The sequence below is a fragment of the Capra hircus genome, chromosome 1, assembly GCF_001704415.2.
Source record: "Capra hircus breed San Clemente chromosome 1, ASM170441v1, whole genome shotgun sequence".
Taxonomy (NCBI): domain Eukaryota; kingdom Metazoa; phylum Chordata; class Mammalia; order Artiodactyla; family Bovidae; genus Capra; species Capra hircus.
In genome coordinates this window covers 45,700,204-45,716,867 of record NC_030808.1, presented here as the reverse complement: position 1 = coordinate 45,716,867, position 16,664 = coordinate 45,700,204, and the positions used below count along the sequence as shown (strand labels likewise).

Below are 16,664 nucleotides of genomic sequence, written 5' to 3'. Positions count from 1 at the left end.
AAAATTACTTGATCTCCTAGCATCCAAGCTTGTTCTCCTTCTAAACTATTCTCTAAACTACAATCAGGATATTCTTTATAAAGTGTGAATCTGCTAATATTCTGTCTAAAACCATCTGATGGTTTCCATTGTCATTAGAATAAAGTTTTTTTTTTTTTTTTTTTGACATTGCAGCCTTAAATAAGCTGCCTGTTTATTTCTCCAACTTAACTTTGCAGCTACTGACAAAACCTCTCCCCATCAAATCTGATTTTGGCTCCTCGGAGCCCTCTTCCTGAGTAGGCTCTGACATTGGGCTCTGCCCTTGGTCTGCTTAGTCTAGTTTTAGCAAAAATTCTGCTGAGTCAGTTAGTGAAAACCTCACCTGTGGTATCTGAACATTCTCGTATTATATTTGATAAAATTCCTCATACTCCACTGTCAATGTCTTCCCAGCCCTGCCCTGCCCGCAGTAAGAATCCTGTTGAGTTAGTCTATTAAGAAAAACTCGTATTATCCCTGAAGTTTTCTCTTAGTAATTTTCTATTCATTGCTGCTGCTAAGTCTCTTCAGTTGTGTCCGACTCTGCGACCCCATAGGTGGCAGCCCACCAGGCTCCCCCGTCCCGGGGATTCTCCAGGCAAGAATACTGGAGTGGGTTGCCATCTCCTTCTCCAATACATGAAAGTGAAAAGTGAAAGTGAAGTCGCTCAGTCATGTCAGACTCTTCTCGACCCCACAGGACTGCAGCCTACCAGGCTCCTCCACCCATGGGATTTTCCAGGCAAGAGTACTGGCGTGGGTTGCCATTGCCTTCGCTATTCATTGCTACTTGGCTATAACTCCTCCCCCCCACCCCCATCACTGTATTTGCATTTGAGTCCTATCTTTCCCCTACTACAAAATCCCCATTGCACCAATCACTTTTGAATTTTCCTGTCTTTAATGAATGTCATGAATAATTTTTCCTTTACTACTACTCTATAATCTTTTAGCTCTTGCCGAACTGGACTTCTTTCTTCTGCCTCAGGACTTATGCACATGTGATTCCTTTCACTGTGACTTTGTTTTCCCAGGTAACTACTACTGTTCTTCAAACTAGGATCATTTTGTCAAAGGAGTATTCCCTGAATCCCAAAGCTATTATTAGCTCTCATATTAGATGTTCCATGATGCCCTTTATTTCTTAACACTCTTCACACTTGTAATTTGTTTTTCATTGTGAACCCCAAAGAAAGATAAAGGCAATGTTGGCCTTGTTTGTCAATGTGCCCAACATTAATATTTACTAGTACATAGTAGACAGTCAGATATTAGTGAAGGTATGAGTAAACACACACACAAGAAAAACGGAAAAAACTCACAAATATACCAAGAATGGAGTTTCCTTATGATACTTATTTTATTTGCATTTATAATTTTAATATAGCACTAATACAGAAGTCAAAGATTGACTTAATATTTAATTTCTATCAATTACAGTTTTGGCATCATTAAACCATATGAAATCTTTTCCTAAGAAGATCCTCTAACAAGACTACTTTGACTAATTGTAAAATGTTAATGATGGTACTGACTTCCTGGTTCATCAGTAGGCTACAGAACATATTTGCAAAACATTTACTTGTTTTAACAAACTCAACAAATCAGACTTGAAGTCAGAACATAATACTGCATGTGAGTTGGAAGTGTTCTTCTCTTCTGGCATCTACATTAGCAAAGTTTCAGTGGGACAAAACAATCTTAGATAACAAAAAAAGTAATTTAAGCACTTTGCTTTCTTTTTGTGGAGCTTCTAGTCACTATGGACACTCGAGAGAAATTAGCTGCTTTGGCTTTCAAAGCTTTTCTAAAGTATTTAAAAATTGACTGAAGGCTAGAGGAAGGGGCTAAGTTGTGTTTTTCTGTACCAGCAGAAACTGTAGGAAACTCCTTTTTCAAAACGGTTGTTGCAGGTTTATCCAAAGGCTTCGGACTTGTCACCCATTCACGGCAGTGCTGCTTTATCCATTCTAATAACTGGACATCGCTTCCCAACTGGTGTCCTACATGATGTTCAGAGTCAATAAGTGCAACAGCGTATACTTTGCTCATCACATCCCACTTTTTACGAACAAGCAAGTCCATAAAAACCAAGCCTCCATAACCATGTACAATGAAGGCAACATCCTTGCCTTCAGTCTTTGAAATGAAGTAATCCCAAATATAAGCCATGTGTTCTTCAGGGGTGTTGCTGCATCTTTTTGGAATACATTGGAGAGACTCCTGGAGAGAGAAAAAGCTCTCTGTCTGAAACATTTTTCTGGAAGAGAACTCAACATTTTGTGTTAAAAGGCCTTTCCACTCTTTTCCTGTCTGCTGGTCCACAAAATTGTCATTGGGGTTTAGCACAATTACATCATAATGTGCCTGCAATGCCATTTGAATACATGGTATCTGACTTCCATGTTGGAGACCATGATGTATTATTGCCTGCTGACTCCACTGACCAGCTCTAAAGACCCCGTGGTCTTGAAGGAGGACAAGAAGAGCAGAATGATGATTTGATAACGCACTCTCACTCATGAAAAAGAAGCTTCTTGGTTCCTTATCAGCCTCTGATGGGATATATACTTTTTGTAATTTGCACACTTTCTCCAAAAGTTCATAAATGTATTGTTCAAGCAAATGGCCAAGGGCCCAGTATCGCTTGCTATTCCTCTCCAGGACATTCTTATAATAGTTAAAGGCAAAAGGCCCATGTGTCTCAGTGTGTCTCAATTCAGCTTTTTCATTGAAGTCATATTTAAGTTCTTCTAGTAAGTCAGATTGTTCAATAAATTTTCGGAAGCTCAGTTTCTGAGTCACTGGTAACCACTGAAAATAAAAAGCAGTATTATGTCAGTACTAGAAAAAAATAAAATACAAATTTCATCTTGCTTAAGTCTTCCTGTGGGAAGTCATGTTAAGCACTTTATGAAGACATTAGGGCTTCCCTGGTGGCCCCATGGTAAAGAATCTGCCTGCCAATGCAGGAGACACAAAAGATATGGTTTTGAACCCTGGGATGGGAAGATCCCTTAGAAGAGGAAATGGGAACCCACTCCAGTATTCCTTCCTGGGAAATCCCATTGACAGGGGATCTTGGAGGGCTACAGTCCGTAGGGTTGCAAAAAGAGTCAGGCACAACTTAGTGACCAAACAGCAAACATGAAGGCATTAATATTTTAACCTACGGTAGAGATTTTAACTCAAAATAATTGTGAAAAATGCAAAGTAGTGAGAAGCTGAATACACTAAGGGACAATGGATAGACCATATATAAAAACAGAACTCTGACCCACAATCTGCAGCAACTTGCCCAGGAAGTAAATCTCTCTTCTATAATAAACAGCCCTGGAAGCCAGTCTTACAAGTCAGAATCTCAGGAAGTGAGACTGCTTACTTCTAGTGACAATCTGAGACATCAAACAATAACTTAACTTCTGTCACAGCTGGCCCCAAATGGCCAAGACTTGATTTGTATTTATTTACTTATTTGGCTGTGCTCAGTCTTAGCTGTGGCATGCAGGATCTTTAGTTGCGGCACGTGGGATCTAGTTCCCTGACCAAGGGTCGAACCCTGGGGTCCCCTGCATTGGCAATGTGGAGTCTCAGCCACTGAACCACCAGGCAAGTCCCAAGACTTGTTTAATAACTTGGTTAATAACTTATAGCTTCCATAATTTAGGACCCACCAGAGAAAGCCAGATAGGCACTCCTAACCAGTCACACAGGATGCCTCCCTTTTAGTTAGCTTGCAGACAGCTTCCTCATGCCAATATGGTTCAATCAGGACATGCCAGCAGCCTTCCCTTTTTTGCCACTACAAAGCTTTCCCGCTCATCTGCTGGCCTTTGAGTCACTGCCAAAATGCAAGTGATGGTGGCTGACTCCCTTGCTATAGTGAGCTCAGAATGAATAGATTTTGTTTTTCTCATTTGGTTAGTCTTTATCTCCACAGTAAGCATTTAAATGTTTTTGCTATTAAATAAATGGCAGGGGATGGCAGTAGATGTGAAATGTGAACCAGGCACTGGAGATTATGATCAACCTATCTAATAATAGAAGATATGGTTATTCTGATGTTTGAAATTAAAAGTGACTGAGAAAACTTAGTTATTGTAGTCATAGCCCAAAGGGAAAGAAAAGTCCTTGAAAGGTTAAGTCCCGGGAGGAAAAAAAACCTCAACAGACTTTATTTTGGGGAGAAAAAAAAGGTTAAGTGGTTTGTGCTAAAATCACAACTGTTAAATAAATGATTAGGTACTGAGGCTATGTGACTCAGATTCATGTTCTTAACAAATACATTAATACTCTTGCTCCTGAATTTCTGAACACTCGCACTAGCAACCACAACCCACTTCCAATAAATAGCACTTAAAATGATTTTCAGTGCCACTCAAGCTGCTATCAAGGCTTAAGGTAAAATCAAAACAGTGCTAGCTTGCTTTGATTTCTTAACTCTTCTCACTTTCTGAATCTGACTCCCACACCCAACCAGTACTTTATGAAGTTATTTGGTTATCCAAATTATCCAACCTATATAGACTGCTATTTCCTGTTCCCTTAAAAACTTTTCCTTCTAGTGTTGCTGATCTCAGGTGCTATTATGTAATTAATATCTTTTCCTAGAGTGCAAATGACAGATAGGAGCCTCTGGAACTAGATGAATTGATTTAGGTTTAAATTCTAGCTCCAAATTTTAAGTTGAATGACTTTCAGCTGGTTTCTTAACCTCTATCAGTTTCAGTTTCTTTAACTTATGAGTTTTAGTTTATGCTATCTAAAACAGCAATCGTTATTACCCTCTATCCTGCCACTCTGCTTTATTTTTCTTCATAGCCTACATTACCATCTGATATATAATTGTATATTTAAAAATTGTCTCTCCTCACTAGAATGAAAGCTCTATGAGAACAGGAACTTTGTTTAACTACTGCTGTATCTACAGTACTTGGAACAGTATCTGGGATATACAAATATTTTTTCAATGCATAAATGCAAAATAGGATAACATTTCACAAGGCTGTTGTGAGAATTAATATAGATAAAAGCCATTTTATGCAGTGTCTCACACATGGAAGTTTCTGTAAAATAAGACAGGATGATCTTCTTTTTGAGGAATGTGAAGTAAACATATATCTCTTGCCCACCCTTTCTTATTCACTCAACATTGTGATTTTTTTCCACATTAATAAGCACAGTCCGAGATCATTCATTTTACCAATTTACAGTGTTCCACTGCTTGAATATGCCATGGTTTAACCATTATTCTGTTGAAGAACTTTAAGGCTGCTCCAGTTTTCCACGATTATAAACAAAGTGGGCTTCCCTGGTAGCTCAGCTGGTAAAGAATCCGCCTGCAATGAGTGAGACTTGGGTTCAATTCCTGGATTGGGAAGATCCCCTGGAGGAGGGCATGGCAACCCACTCCAGTATTCTTGCCTGGAGAATCCCCATGGACAGAGGAGCCTGGTAGGCTACAGTTCATGGGGTCACAAAAAGTCGACACAACTAAGTGACTAAGCACATAAACAAAGCTGCAACGAACATTCTTATAGCTATATTTTTTGTGTGCCTATCAAGTTTCTCTAGGCAATATGCCTACAAGTGGAATTTCTAAGTCATGTTGACATCTTTCATTCTATCAGATACTGCTAAATTGCTCTCCAAAAGGAGGGTCTATTTTATAGTTTGGCATGGATGAGGTTTGTACAGAAAAGCAGTAATCTCATATCTAAAAATACTTTGTTTACTCAGGTACTATGCTGAAAACTGCCCTTTTCTCTACTGAAATAAATAGAAAGATAACCTAATATGTAAAACTCAATGAACTAAACCTAAATCAACTAAACTAAACCAAAGAACTAAAGAATGTTGTTAGCTAACTTTTCTTTCAATCAGAGTAAAACAAAATCTGTATTTTCTAATAGCATGTAGTATATGGCATTCACTTCCTCTTTTTCACCTTTGTTAAGTGCTTTTGTACCTAGTTGTTTGAGAAACAATTCTCAGGGGAAAAGAAGGGGAGTTTGCAAACTGGATAACCAATATGGCACACTGATCAATAAAGGACACCTATTTAAGTGGAGAGAAAAGGAGCAAGTCTTAACAATTTATTGTAGTTTACATTGCTTGGCTAATATACTTCAATATGTAACTCTCCTCTGAATTCATATCTAGCTGTTCATTGATATATTTAGTCACCAACCAAACCTATTTATATTCAGATTGTACTTAAAGTTAATTCACTTGGGAAGAGAAGGTTCATTTTTAGTTTAAGCTCTCCTCAAAGAAATTGTTATTTAAGGGGTAAAATAAAGAGTTGATCAATTTCACACTGCCATCATGTCCTGAAACTAATAAAAAAAATCATACCCACTGCTTTTAATTGTATGGTCAAAACAAAAATAGAATATCTAATTTAAACACTTTATATACACTTTTAACACTCAATAAAGAAGCATACTCATTAAGATCAAACCTGTCCTTTCTCTCCTCCTATAAAATACTGGGCTAATGAATTTCTAATCTCAAACAATCTTAATTTAAAAGGCTCTATACATTGTGAGCTAAACATACATAAGAGAAATGACCTTATCTACAAACATACTAAGGGAATCATTCACTTTTTTTGAATGATTCACTTATTTTAAAAGTTCACAATTCACTTATTTTAAAATAAGGAAGCTTTCACCTGAACATCATAAAACACTAGAAAACAAAAGATCATGTACTTAGTCTTTCATAAGGTGCAAAGTGAGATTGTTAAATGACTCCCTCAAAAGACTGAACTTTTTAGTCCTTTAAATTGTTTGCAATACAACTATGCAGTAGATACTGTAAAAACAATAAAAACACTGGTTTAAAAAGCAAATTTCAAGTTTTTGAGCTTAAAGGTCATTTATCTTCAAATAGGTTATTCCAAACCAGCTCCATTCAAAGAAACAAACTGACTCACTGTCTTTATTAACAGAAATGCTATATTTGGTTGAATGACAAGTTTAAATGATATGTTTCCGAGCTGACTAATATTATTTCTTATAATGTCATTTCTAATAGGTTGACTTACTGCTAAACTTTAAAACCATTTACTTTTAAGGAAGCTTTGGACAGAAACGGATTACGCTTACTCACAATTTCCTTTTTTGTGTTTCCATCTCTTACCTCTATTTCCATCTTTTTCCAGCTGTTTCGTATAATATCAGCTGATGAATCAAGCCAGCGTGATTCTGGAGTAAAATAATTCAATTTAAAAAGTTGATTTATATAATAAAATTCAAATATTTTTCAGTAGGCAGTGTTTTTATTTGCTAAAAAGAAATAAACTGAGCCTCTACATGAAATTCTTGTAGTGAATTTCATTCTCAGCAAGCCCTGAAGTATTTCTGCTTTTCAGCCATTCTGACCTTTCTAGACACTCCCCCTAGCCCAACAGGCATTATAACCTGGAGTCTTACCCCTAGCTCCAACACAGACGACACAGTAATTAAAAAGTAAGACTAAAGAAGCAAAAGCCAGGCTCTGGCAGTGAACTGAACAAGTTAAATCCCATTACCAGCCTTGGCAAGATGGGGGAGAGGGAAGTGGATGTTAAACTGTCGGAACATTCCAATATCATTTACCTCTAACTAGAGTGCTCTGTGTTATTTTGTTAAACTTACTATGATTAAAGTTTACCCACTTAAAGTATTCAAATATGTACTTTATGGCTAATCAAATAGAACAATTTTCTAAACTGATGGGTCCTATGAAAGGACTAAAGTAATCAGCCTCAAAGTACTAATCGTTGAGTTCGTTGAAGTCAGGGTTTTTCCCTTAGGTACTGTAATAAAAATTAGTTGAACAAATTAATACACAGCCACCCACTTTCTAGCATCTCATTATTTAAAAAAAATTGAGGTCCAGCTTTTTTCCTGTCCTTTAAAAATTATGGATTTGAATTTTGAAGCGATCCTATTACTTTTTCCTCAGCTGACTTAATTGATTTCCACTCCAATTGCTAAACTAACAGGCTACTGATTTTTGTCTTGTTAAAGTCTTTTTGCTTCTAAATTTGAGGAAGCGCCTTGAGGACAGACACACAGCAGACGCCGCCGTGAGTAAAGTAATACTATCAAAGGACGATTTCTGGGGTAGCGAAGTGGGGGAATTCCTAGCTTCCTTGCTTTAATTTTTAGTCAGCCGCATCTTCAAGTCAACAAAACCTTTATGATCTTGGGCTAAAACCTCACACCCAGTCTCAGTATCCTATAGACACAGAGAGAATGAAAAAACGTCACTTAAACAAACACTTGGCGACGGCGAACCCACAGAGCAAACAAGTCCCAGGAAGTGATTTCCGGATGGAGGTGGGAGGGGCGGTAATTTCCGGTCTTAGGCAGGCGACGGCTCTTGCGCAAGCGCAATTCTCACGTTCTTGGCTTTTTTTCCCCTTTCCCCTCTCCCTCCCTCCCCCACCCGGAGGGGGCTTGAGGTGACAGCGACTGCGATTCCAGCAGGAGGAGAAGATGGACAAGGGGAAGGCCGGGAGACGACGATCTTCTGCTGGTGAGAAAGGGTCGGAGGAGGACTGAGCGTATTGTCTCCTACCTCGGGCAAAGGGGAGACACAGGCGGCGACGGGAGCTGCGGCCCGGAGCTGCTAGGGCTCCGGCTCGCGCTCGGGCTGCGGCTTTTGCTCGGCCGTGCGGGGAGCCGAGGGGAAGGAGCGGTGGGGCCCCGCACAATGGAAGGTCCCCTGGGCTCCCCGGCCCCTGCGGGTTGAAGACCCAGTCCGAGCTGTCATCAAAGCCTCAGTCGCTTTTCACCCTGTCACCCCTTTCATTTTTGTTTTCCTGCGAGCACCTTGCTTGGGTCTCGTCGAACCACGGGTCTTCCCGGTTGGTTTGTCGCTCACCTGCCACGCCTTCCTCGTAATTCCACCAATGTTACTGTTTCATTTCCAGCTTCTTGGCGCCTGACCCCACTTTCCCCTCTTCCTTTGATTCTTGACTTTGCCTCTTTCTCGTTCCGCCCCGCCCTCGCCCCCACCCCGGGCAGGTAAAAGCAGCTGCGAAGGAGAGGAGGGGTTTGTTAATTGACACTTTCTCGTCTGCTGCTGCTGCTGTTGCTGCTGCTGCTGCTGCTGCTGCTAAGCCGCTTCAGTCGTGTCCGACTCTGTGCGACCCCATAGACGGCAGCCCACCAGGCTCCCCCGTCCCTGGGATTGTCCAGGCAAGAATACTGGAGTGGGTTGCCATTTCCTTCTCCAGACATTTCTCGTCTAAATTGCTGCAAACATCGTGCCTTGCGTGGACTTAGGAGCCCGCCTGCTTAATAACCATTTTCTTTTCGAGACACCCACTTCCAAAAGTGATTAAAAAGTCTAACAAAGGATTTGAAGCCCTGTTTCGTTGTGTTTTTGTTCTCAGCATACTTTTCTTTTTGAAAATGCTTTGCCAGTTAAATGATGATCTTTAGTTTTGGTTACTGGATTTTAGAAACACAAAAGGTGTTATAAGAAGTCAAGTGGAGCTCCTCCCAGTCAGCAAGTTTGCGTTAAAGATCTCGTCCTTTAAGGGTACCTTAGTTCCAGTATTAAGTCCTGTGGACCTACCAGAGGAGGAGGGAGCAGGGGCTCTTTGATAAGCTCACAATCTAGTACACTAACACACCGAATCATTTCATTTTCGTATTTCTTAATGTGTCGTCTGTTGTTGAATAGATAGTTTTAACAATTCTAAATTTATTTAAGAGTTCCTTTGTGGCAGTGCATCTCAGACTTTCTGGCTGCAAAGAAGCGTGAGCAAGGATCTCTGGGACATTGCGTGAAGCAGCGGAAAACCTGCAATTCCTTTTCATAAGCAACCAGTGTTACCATTTGTGTGTGTGTGTGTGTGTGTGTGTGTGTGTGTGTGTGTGCAGTCTAGATATATTCTTTGTCTTTGAAAGTATATGTATGTATTATATTAATATATATGTATATATATATAGGGCTTCCCAGGTGGTGCAGTGGTGAAGGAGAATCCTGCTAATGCAGGAGCGGCAGGAGACGCAGGTTAGATCCTTGGGTGGGGAGGATACCCTGGAGTAGGAAATGGCAACCCACTACAGCTCATGGGATCTTAAAGAGTGGGACATGATTGAGCACACACGCATTCAGATTCGTGTGTGTGTGTGTGTGTGTGTTAGGCATGAGCAGGGAGGGGTGGCCTAGCCAAAAAGGATGCAAGCTGATCTCTAAACCCCATCCCATGGGATAACTTCTCCAACTCTAGCACTGTGCACCCTGGGATACAGTGGATGCAAACTAATCACAGGGGCTTCCTCAAGTACCCTTCCTTAGGCAGCTAGGAGCCCATTAAGGGTTTGTAAACATTCTACACATACATACATCTGATTATAACATTGAATTATGGGAGGACATACACAACAGAGCCTGCTGTTATATATAAGTTGCATTTGTCAATTGGCCTTGAGGGAATGCCCATGTGCATTCCCTTTCATTAATTCATTGATTGTTGGTGGGTACAAGCCCTGTATTTGCATAGGGCACAACCAAAAGGAGAAGACAGGAAGTATACAGAGGGGGAAGCTAAAAGGAATAGGGAGGATGACTCCTTTGGGGTCAGCCTGCTGCCATGTGTTGAGAGTATCTGTCTAATAAAAGATCTGTCTGCTTGAGCTGAACTGAGCTGTAACTTGTCTGTTGTTTTAAACCCTTCAAATTTTTGTTGTGTAACAACCAAGGAAGAGAAATAAACTGACCTGACATATATATATACATATATATATATATATATACATATATACTTTGTTCGCCCCTGTGGACTGTAGCCAGCCAGGCTTCTCTGTCCATAGAATTTTCCAAGCAGTAATACAGGAAGGGTTGCCGTTTTCTACTCCATGGGATCCTTCTACCCCAGGGCTCAAACCCATATCTCTTGTGTCTGCTGCATTGGCAGGTGGATTTTTTCTTACCACTAGTGCCACCTGGAAAGCCATATACATACATATGTGCCTGCTTCCAGTAGATCATGTTTGTTTTATTACACTTTTTTTTTCCCCCTAAAACCTTTAAGTAAAATTGACATATAAGGAAAAGGCAGAATGTTTGTCTGGTGTCATTTGTGTGCTTCCTCACACAGAACTTTGGGAGTAGTCATACCTCACTTTAACAAACACAGCCTTCTTTCAATAAATGCATTTCTCCTTGGCTTAGTACATTGTTTCAGGGGGAAGGGCAAGATATTAGCATTACTCTTCAGCAAATCCCATCATCTTCACCTGGTTACACTTAGATTTATTTATCTTTTTATTACAGTTAATTTGATGCCAGTAGTTGTAGGAAGTAAAATTTGAGAGTAAAATTGTTAATTCTTAAAAGACATTGATAGTTATCCCTCTGGAGAGGTTTTTTTTTTTCTTGCTGACTTCCCTTTTGGAGCTGCCCTTTCTGAAAAGTAATTGTTAATGTAGAATAAAAACCATTTTCAGATCTTATATTAAACAGCTGTTCTCCAGTACTCATCTGGTTTTAACAGATGAATATGAATTTTTTTAAGAATTTTTTCTTAATTTTGCTAAGTTGCTTCACTTCTGTCTGACTCTTTGCGACCCCATGGATTGTAGCCCACCGGGCTCCTCTGTCCATAGGGCTTCTCTAGACAAGAATACAGGAATGGATTGCCATGCCCTCCAGGGGATCTTCTGACCCAGCGATCGAACCCGTGTCTCTCATATCCCCTGCACTGGCAGGCAGGTTTTTTACCACTAGCACCACCTGGGAAGCCCTTTTCCCTAATAGTGTGTTTTTAATTTTCTCATGTGAATTCTCAGAACAGTCTGTTGGCTTAAAAGGAACTTGAATTCTGTGTGACATTTGTATGCATGCAGTTGCCATTTCATTAGGATAGTTGCTAATTGGGCTTCCCCAGTGGCTCTGCAGTAAAGGATTTGCCTGCAGTGTGGGCAGCCTGGGTTCAATCCTGGGTTAAAAAGATCCCTTGGAGGAGAAAATGGCAACCCACTCCAGTATTCTTGCCTGGAAATTTCCGTAGACAGAAAAGCCTGGAGGGGTATAGTCTAAAGAGCCACCAAGAGTCAGATACAACTGATAACTGAATGCACGCGTGCATTCTAGGAATAACTGGAACTTGAATGACTGGAATGACACTTGTAGTCATGAGACTTTCATAAGTAACCAAAGATAGAAATTTGATTAATAAAACAAATTTTAAGTTAGAGGTATAAGGAAGGTGGATAGCATAGAAAGAGAAAATAAGACAAAGTTTCTTCTGTGAGTCTGTACTGCTGCTGCTACTGCTGCTAAGTTGCTTCAGTCGTGTCCGACTCTGTGCGACCCCATAGATGGCAGCCCACCAGGCTCCCCCGTCCCTGGGATTCGCCAGGCAAGAACACGAGTGGGTTGCCATTTCCTTCTCCAATGCATGAAAGTGAAAAGTGAAAGTGAAGTTGCTCAGTTTTGTCCGACTCTTCGTGACCCCATGGACTACAGCTTACCAGGCTCCTCCGTCCATGGGATTTTCCAGGCAAGAGTACTGGAGTGGGGTGCCATTGCCTCCTCTGGTGAGTCTGTACTAGGTTTTCCTAAACTACCGGCTGAGCATGGAAGAATTAAGCCCGTTGCATAGTGTACTGCTCAGACCTCTTTTAGTTACAAGTAGCAGAAACCCAATTCCAATGGGTTTAAGCTAAACTCAAAACAAATATTTGTGAACTCACGTAATTGGCAACTATAGGAGCTGAATGGCTTCTGGCTTATTTGTTTTGGGTGCTGGTTCTCAAGGTATGGTCTGGGAATCTCTAGGTTCCCTGAGTTCCTTTTGGGTCTGTGGTCGGACTTTCTTAATTTTAAGGCATGGTTTGCCTTTTCCTCTTAATCTCCCACATGTGTACAGAACAGTTTTCCAGAGGTTACATGACTTGTATTACAACAGAATGAATGCAGAAGCATATAGAGGAAGTCATCTGTCTTTCAGTAACTCAGATGTTAAAGAGCTGGGAGAAGTAAAATAAGGCCACTCTTCTTAATTTTTGGAAAAATAAAGTTGCTTAAAAACAAAAAATGTTAACATGCAATGTGCTTACTGTTTTTTAATGAATTATTAATAATAAATAGTCCATACATAGAAGTACCTCAAAATCTGATTACCTACTTTTCTGGAATATGGCTATGAATCAGGAATTAAATACAAAACACCTCTGAGCGTGAGAGGAGAGGGTATTTTTATATATTAAATCTCACTCATGAGAAGCTTCTGAAGGCTTTCTTTGTATCATATTGTATTTATGTGTTTGAATTATTTATAACCCCAATAGAGATAAATATCTTATTTCCAAGTTCACAGCATATCAAAGTGAATTACATGGAGACACAGATTAAAAATTATTGGCACCAGAGACAGGTTACTGACAGTTGAATGAAATAATAATTTAAGTGCATGGGTCATTCATTCAAGGGAGAATGACCATTGGAAATGTTTAGCAACAGCAACAATATGACAGATATTATAGAGTCATAAATCACAACTTTCAAATGAATTTTTGAATTACAACAGGAAAGTTGAAGGAAATTTCAGGTTGTCAACTGTTCAGGCCACATCTTGGAAATCTTTGTTGATTCTCATTTGCACTTAAGGATAGATAATGTTTTTTGAGTACTTAGGTTCTAAACAGTGTGCTGAAAATTTTACAAATGTTGTAGTTCCTTCAAAAGCTTCCTGAGCTGGTTATTATTTCTGATTTACAGATGAGGAGCCTGGAATTTAGGGATGGTAAGTAATTGTTAGCAATAAAAGACGCAGAGCCAGGATTTAAAATGTAGTTTTTCCGATTAGAAAATATAATTTTAATCTTTTTAACTCTCATAGGATGTTAATGGACCTTACTTGGAAAAAAGAAGGTTTCATGGACAAATAAGTGTGACAACTGTAGTTATAAGAAAATGTTACATACTGCAGGATTTTTTGGAGCTTTTGCTATGCTGGTATACATTTTGCCTCTCCAAGAGAGTGACTGCACACGCAGTGTTTTTCAAACTTGATTGATTTTGAAACTCTTCTCTCAACCCTCAGTTTCATCTTGAGAATCTAGTGTCACAGGATGGTACACTTTTTAAAATAGGTCTAGGTGATATCTGCATATTGTGTATCATCTGGTGAACCATAATTGAAGTTCAAAACCAGAAGATACAGTTAATCATTGTAATATTACTTTATTTGCAGTGATGTTAGCCAAAGCCATTGGAATAGATAGAATTACCCACAGGAAAACTATGGAGTGAGAAAAGTGTTGAATCACATGTATTTAATTTCAAAGTAAGGAGGAAGAAACACTGGTAAGCAGTTAGATAGGCAGATTAGAAGGATTATGATAGGTTTGGGAAGGAAGGGAGAGTGAAAAACAGTGTAAGTCAGAGAGTTAAAGTAGTATGAGGATGCTGGATGTGGCAATTAGGTCTTTTTTTTTTTTTTTTAACCACTGATTTTAGTAGAGCAGTGGGAGAAAAGACAGATTTCAAGAGGCTAAATGAATGAGTGGTGTGAGGAAGCAGAAAATGAGATATGAAGGAAAGGAGTTTTCTGGAACAAGGAGTATAGAATTAGGTAGAAAGGATTTTTGAAAGAAAACTATAAAACTCAGATTTGTGTGGCCTGGGTAAGGGGTCAGTGGAGAGAGAAAGATACCAGGTGGAAGATAACTGATAAGGTGAGGTCCTAGGAGAAATGGGGGAGGAGAGACTCAAAGGACAGCTTGTTAAGACTTGCAGAAAGGAGGGAAGATGGATAAAGATACGGATAAATTTTGAGAAGGCTATTGCAGTCATGACTTATAAGTGAAATAGGAGTCAACATCATCTTTTGAGAAAGAGAGACTTTCAGATGGTATTTAGAGCTCAAAATAGAGTAGGAGGTCAATTATGAATGAATAAAACTTAACTAGTTTTGAAAAAGTCTTTGTTAAAATAAGTGTGACTCCATAGATAGTAGTGGTTTTGGTTATTAAAATTATGTGATTTTCTTTAACGGTGCTAAGCAGTCCAGGAGCAAGAATTGGTGGGGGGGGGGATAATTTAGTTTTACTTAGGACTAAAGGGTGTTATAAGATGTGAGGGTAGCATATGTGTTTAGTGTGAGTGAGAAAACGAAAGGGTCAAAGGACAGTCTATTGTGGAATAGAGGTTCACATTTGTGAACTCCTGCATTGAGGCAGATTCTTTACTGTCTGAGCCACCAGGGAAGCCCACAAAGTGTAATGCTATTTCTTAAATCCATCCATTCATGAATGCATGTTGTGGAAATGGGAATGTGATGTGAAGTAGTTTGTTGGACTCAGGTAAATTAAGATGAGTCCATTGTATTGCATGAGTTGATTTTTGAATGTTTTAGAGCTTCAGTTTGATGGTAGATTTTTAATAATAGGAAAACTATGAATCAAGTATCAGAGTATTTAGGAATGTTGGAGAGGATCTTTGGTCAGTACAGGGCAATTATAATATGGATAAGGTAATAATACATACAAGTTATGGGAATTTTACTGTAGGAATTGTTGCAATGAGGGTTGAATATTAGTTGGAAGTGGTGGTGGGGGAGGAGGTTGTTAAATCTCTTCCCCTATTTTTATAAATGGGAGAGGAATCTTGAAAGTGTCTTTATTTATTTATTTATTTTTTGAGAGTGTCTTTAAAAATAGTGTAGTCAATAAAAATCTGTATAATTTAATTGTATAATTATGTAATAAAAGTATCAGTAATAAAAAGGATTCAGTTAAACTAAGGTGGAGGAAATGTTCAGCGAGAAGGATATAAGGAAAATGTATTGACTTGGGAAAGGAGTTTGGTCGGCTAGGGAAGAGATAGCAGTATAGATGATGACTATACCTCAATTAAAAAAAAACAGAAACAAAGCGAAAAGAATATTAAAAAGTAATGTACTCAAGGGTCAAGTTAAAAAAAAGTGTAGTGGAAAGAGTAATGAGGCATTGTCTGAGATGAGAGAATAGCACTGTAATAAGCTGTAGGGATTGAAATATAGGGCATTGAAATGTGATTCCCAGGCCTGGTGATAGAAGGGAAAGGATTGGAAAGTATATTAGAGGAATGTAGTGACACAAGGAGTGGTTTATAGGTAGGATTGAGTAGCTGTAAAGATGCCGACTGGAACATTGCTATAATGGTGCTGTCTCAAACTTACCTGTCAGATGGCTACCTCTAATATAAGTTTTCAGTAATTTAGAAGACAGGCTAATGTGAGCTGCTTCTTATTGGTATGTAACATATGAACAAGTTCCATTCTGTGAATGTGTTTGTAAGTCTAATAAAGTTAGCCTAGGTACCAAACTAACAGAATTGTCTATACTGTAATCGGTTTACAATACTTTGCACACAAATAATACACAAAGAAACAAACACTAAAAACATTTTTAATCTTACAGTACCTTGAAAAATACAGTAGTACAGTACAACAGCTGGTGTACAGGGGGTGGCATCGAGTGAACAGGCAATAAGAGTTACGGACTGGAGGAGGAAGAGGGTGGGAGATGGTGGAGCTGAAGGATCGTCAGCAATAGGAGATGGAGGGCAAGCTGCAGTTTCACTCACACCTGATGTTGATGGCACAGGATCTGGTTCCTTGCTGGATTCAGTTCTGTCTACCCTCTTGC

General features: G+C 39.3%; 2 protein-coding genes across 8 annotated transcripts in view; one reads left to right on the top strand and one right to left on the bottom strand.

Annotated features, from left to right (window-relative positions):
- Positions 1,358–9,035, bottom strand: LOC102183455 (putative protein FAM172B). 3 transcript variants are annotated; one of them, XM_013975508.2, is made up of 3 exons: positions 8,899–9,035; positions 7,168–7,232; positions 1,358–2,835 (listed from the first exon to the last, which is right to left on the bottom strand). In XM_013975508.2, the coding sequence occupies exons 2-3, from the start codon at positions 7,177–7,179 to the stop codon at positions 1,744–1,746; spliced, it is 1,104 nt and encodes a 367-aa protein (XP_013830962.1). In that variant the 5' UTR covers positions 7,180–7,232; positions 8,899–9,035; the 3' UTR covers positions 1,358–1,743. The 3 variants fall into 3 exon arrangements, with proteins under 3 accessions (XP_013830962.1, XP_017916376.1, XP_013830921.1); XM_018060887.1 differs by lacking the exon at positions 8,899–9,035 and adding an exon at positions 8,314–8,346; XM_013975467.2 differs by lacking the exons at positions 7,168–7,232; positions 8,899–9,035 and adding an exon at positions 5,225–5,402.
- SENP7 (SUMO1/sentrin specific peptidase 7) overlaps positions 7,226–16,664 on the top strand; it is a 148,786-nt gene continuing 139,347 nt past the window's right edge. For 3 of the 5 annotated variants that reach the window (XM_018060636.1, XM_005674864.3, XM_013975214.2), the window contains exon 1: positions 7,748–8,550. In XM_018060636.1, the coding sequence (XP_017916125.1) occupies positions 8,511–8,550 (40 nt within the window). In that variant the 5' untranslated portion in view covers positions 7,748–8,510. Of the gene's footprint in view, positions 8,551–16,664 lie in introns of all 5 variants that reach the window. The other 2 variants (XM_018060691.1, XM_013975109.2) reach the window with 2 other exon arrangements.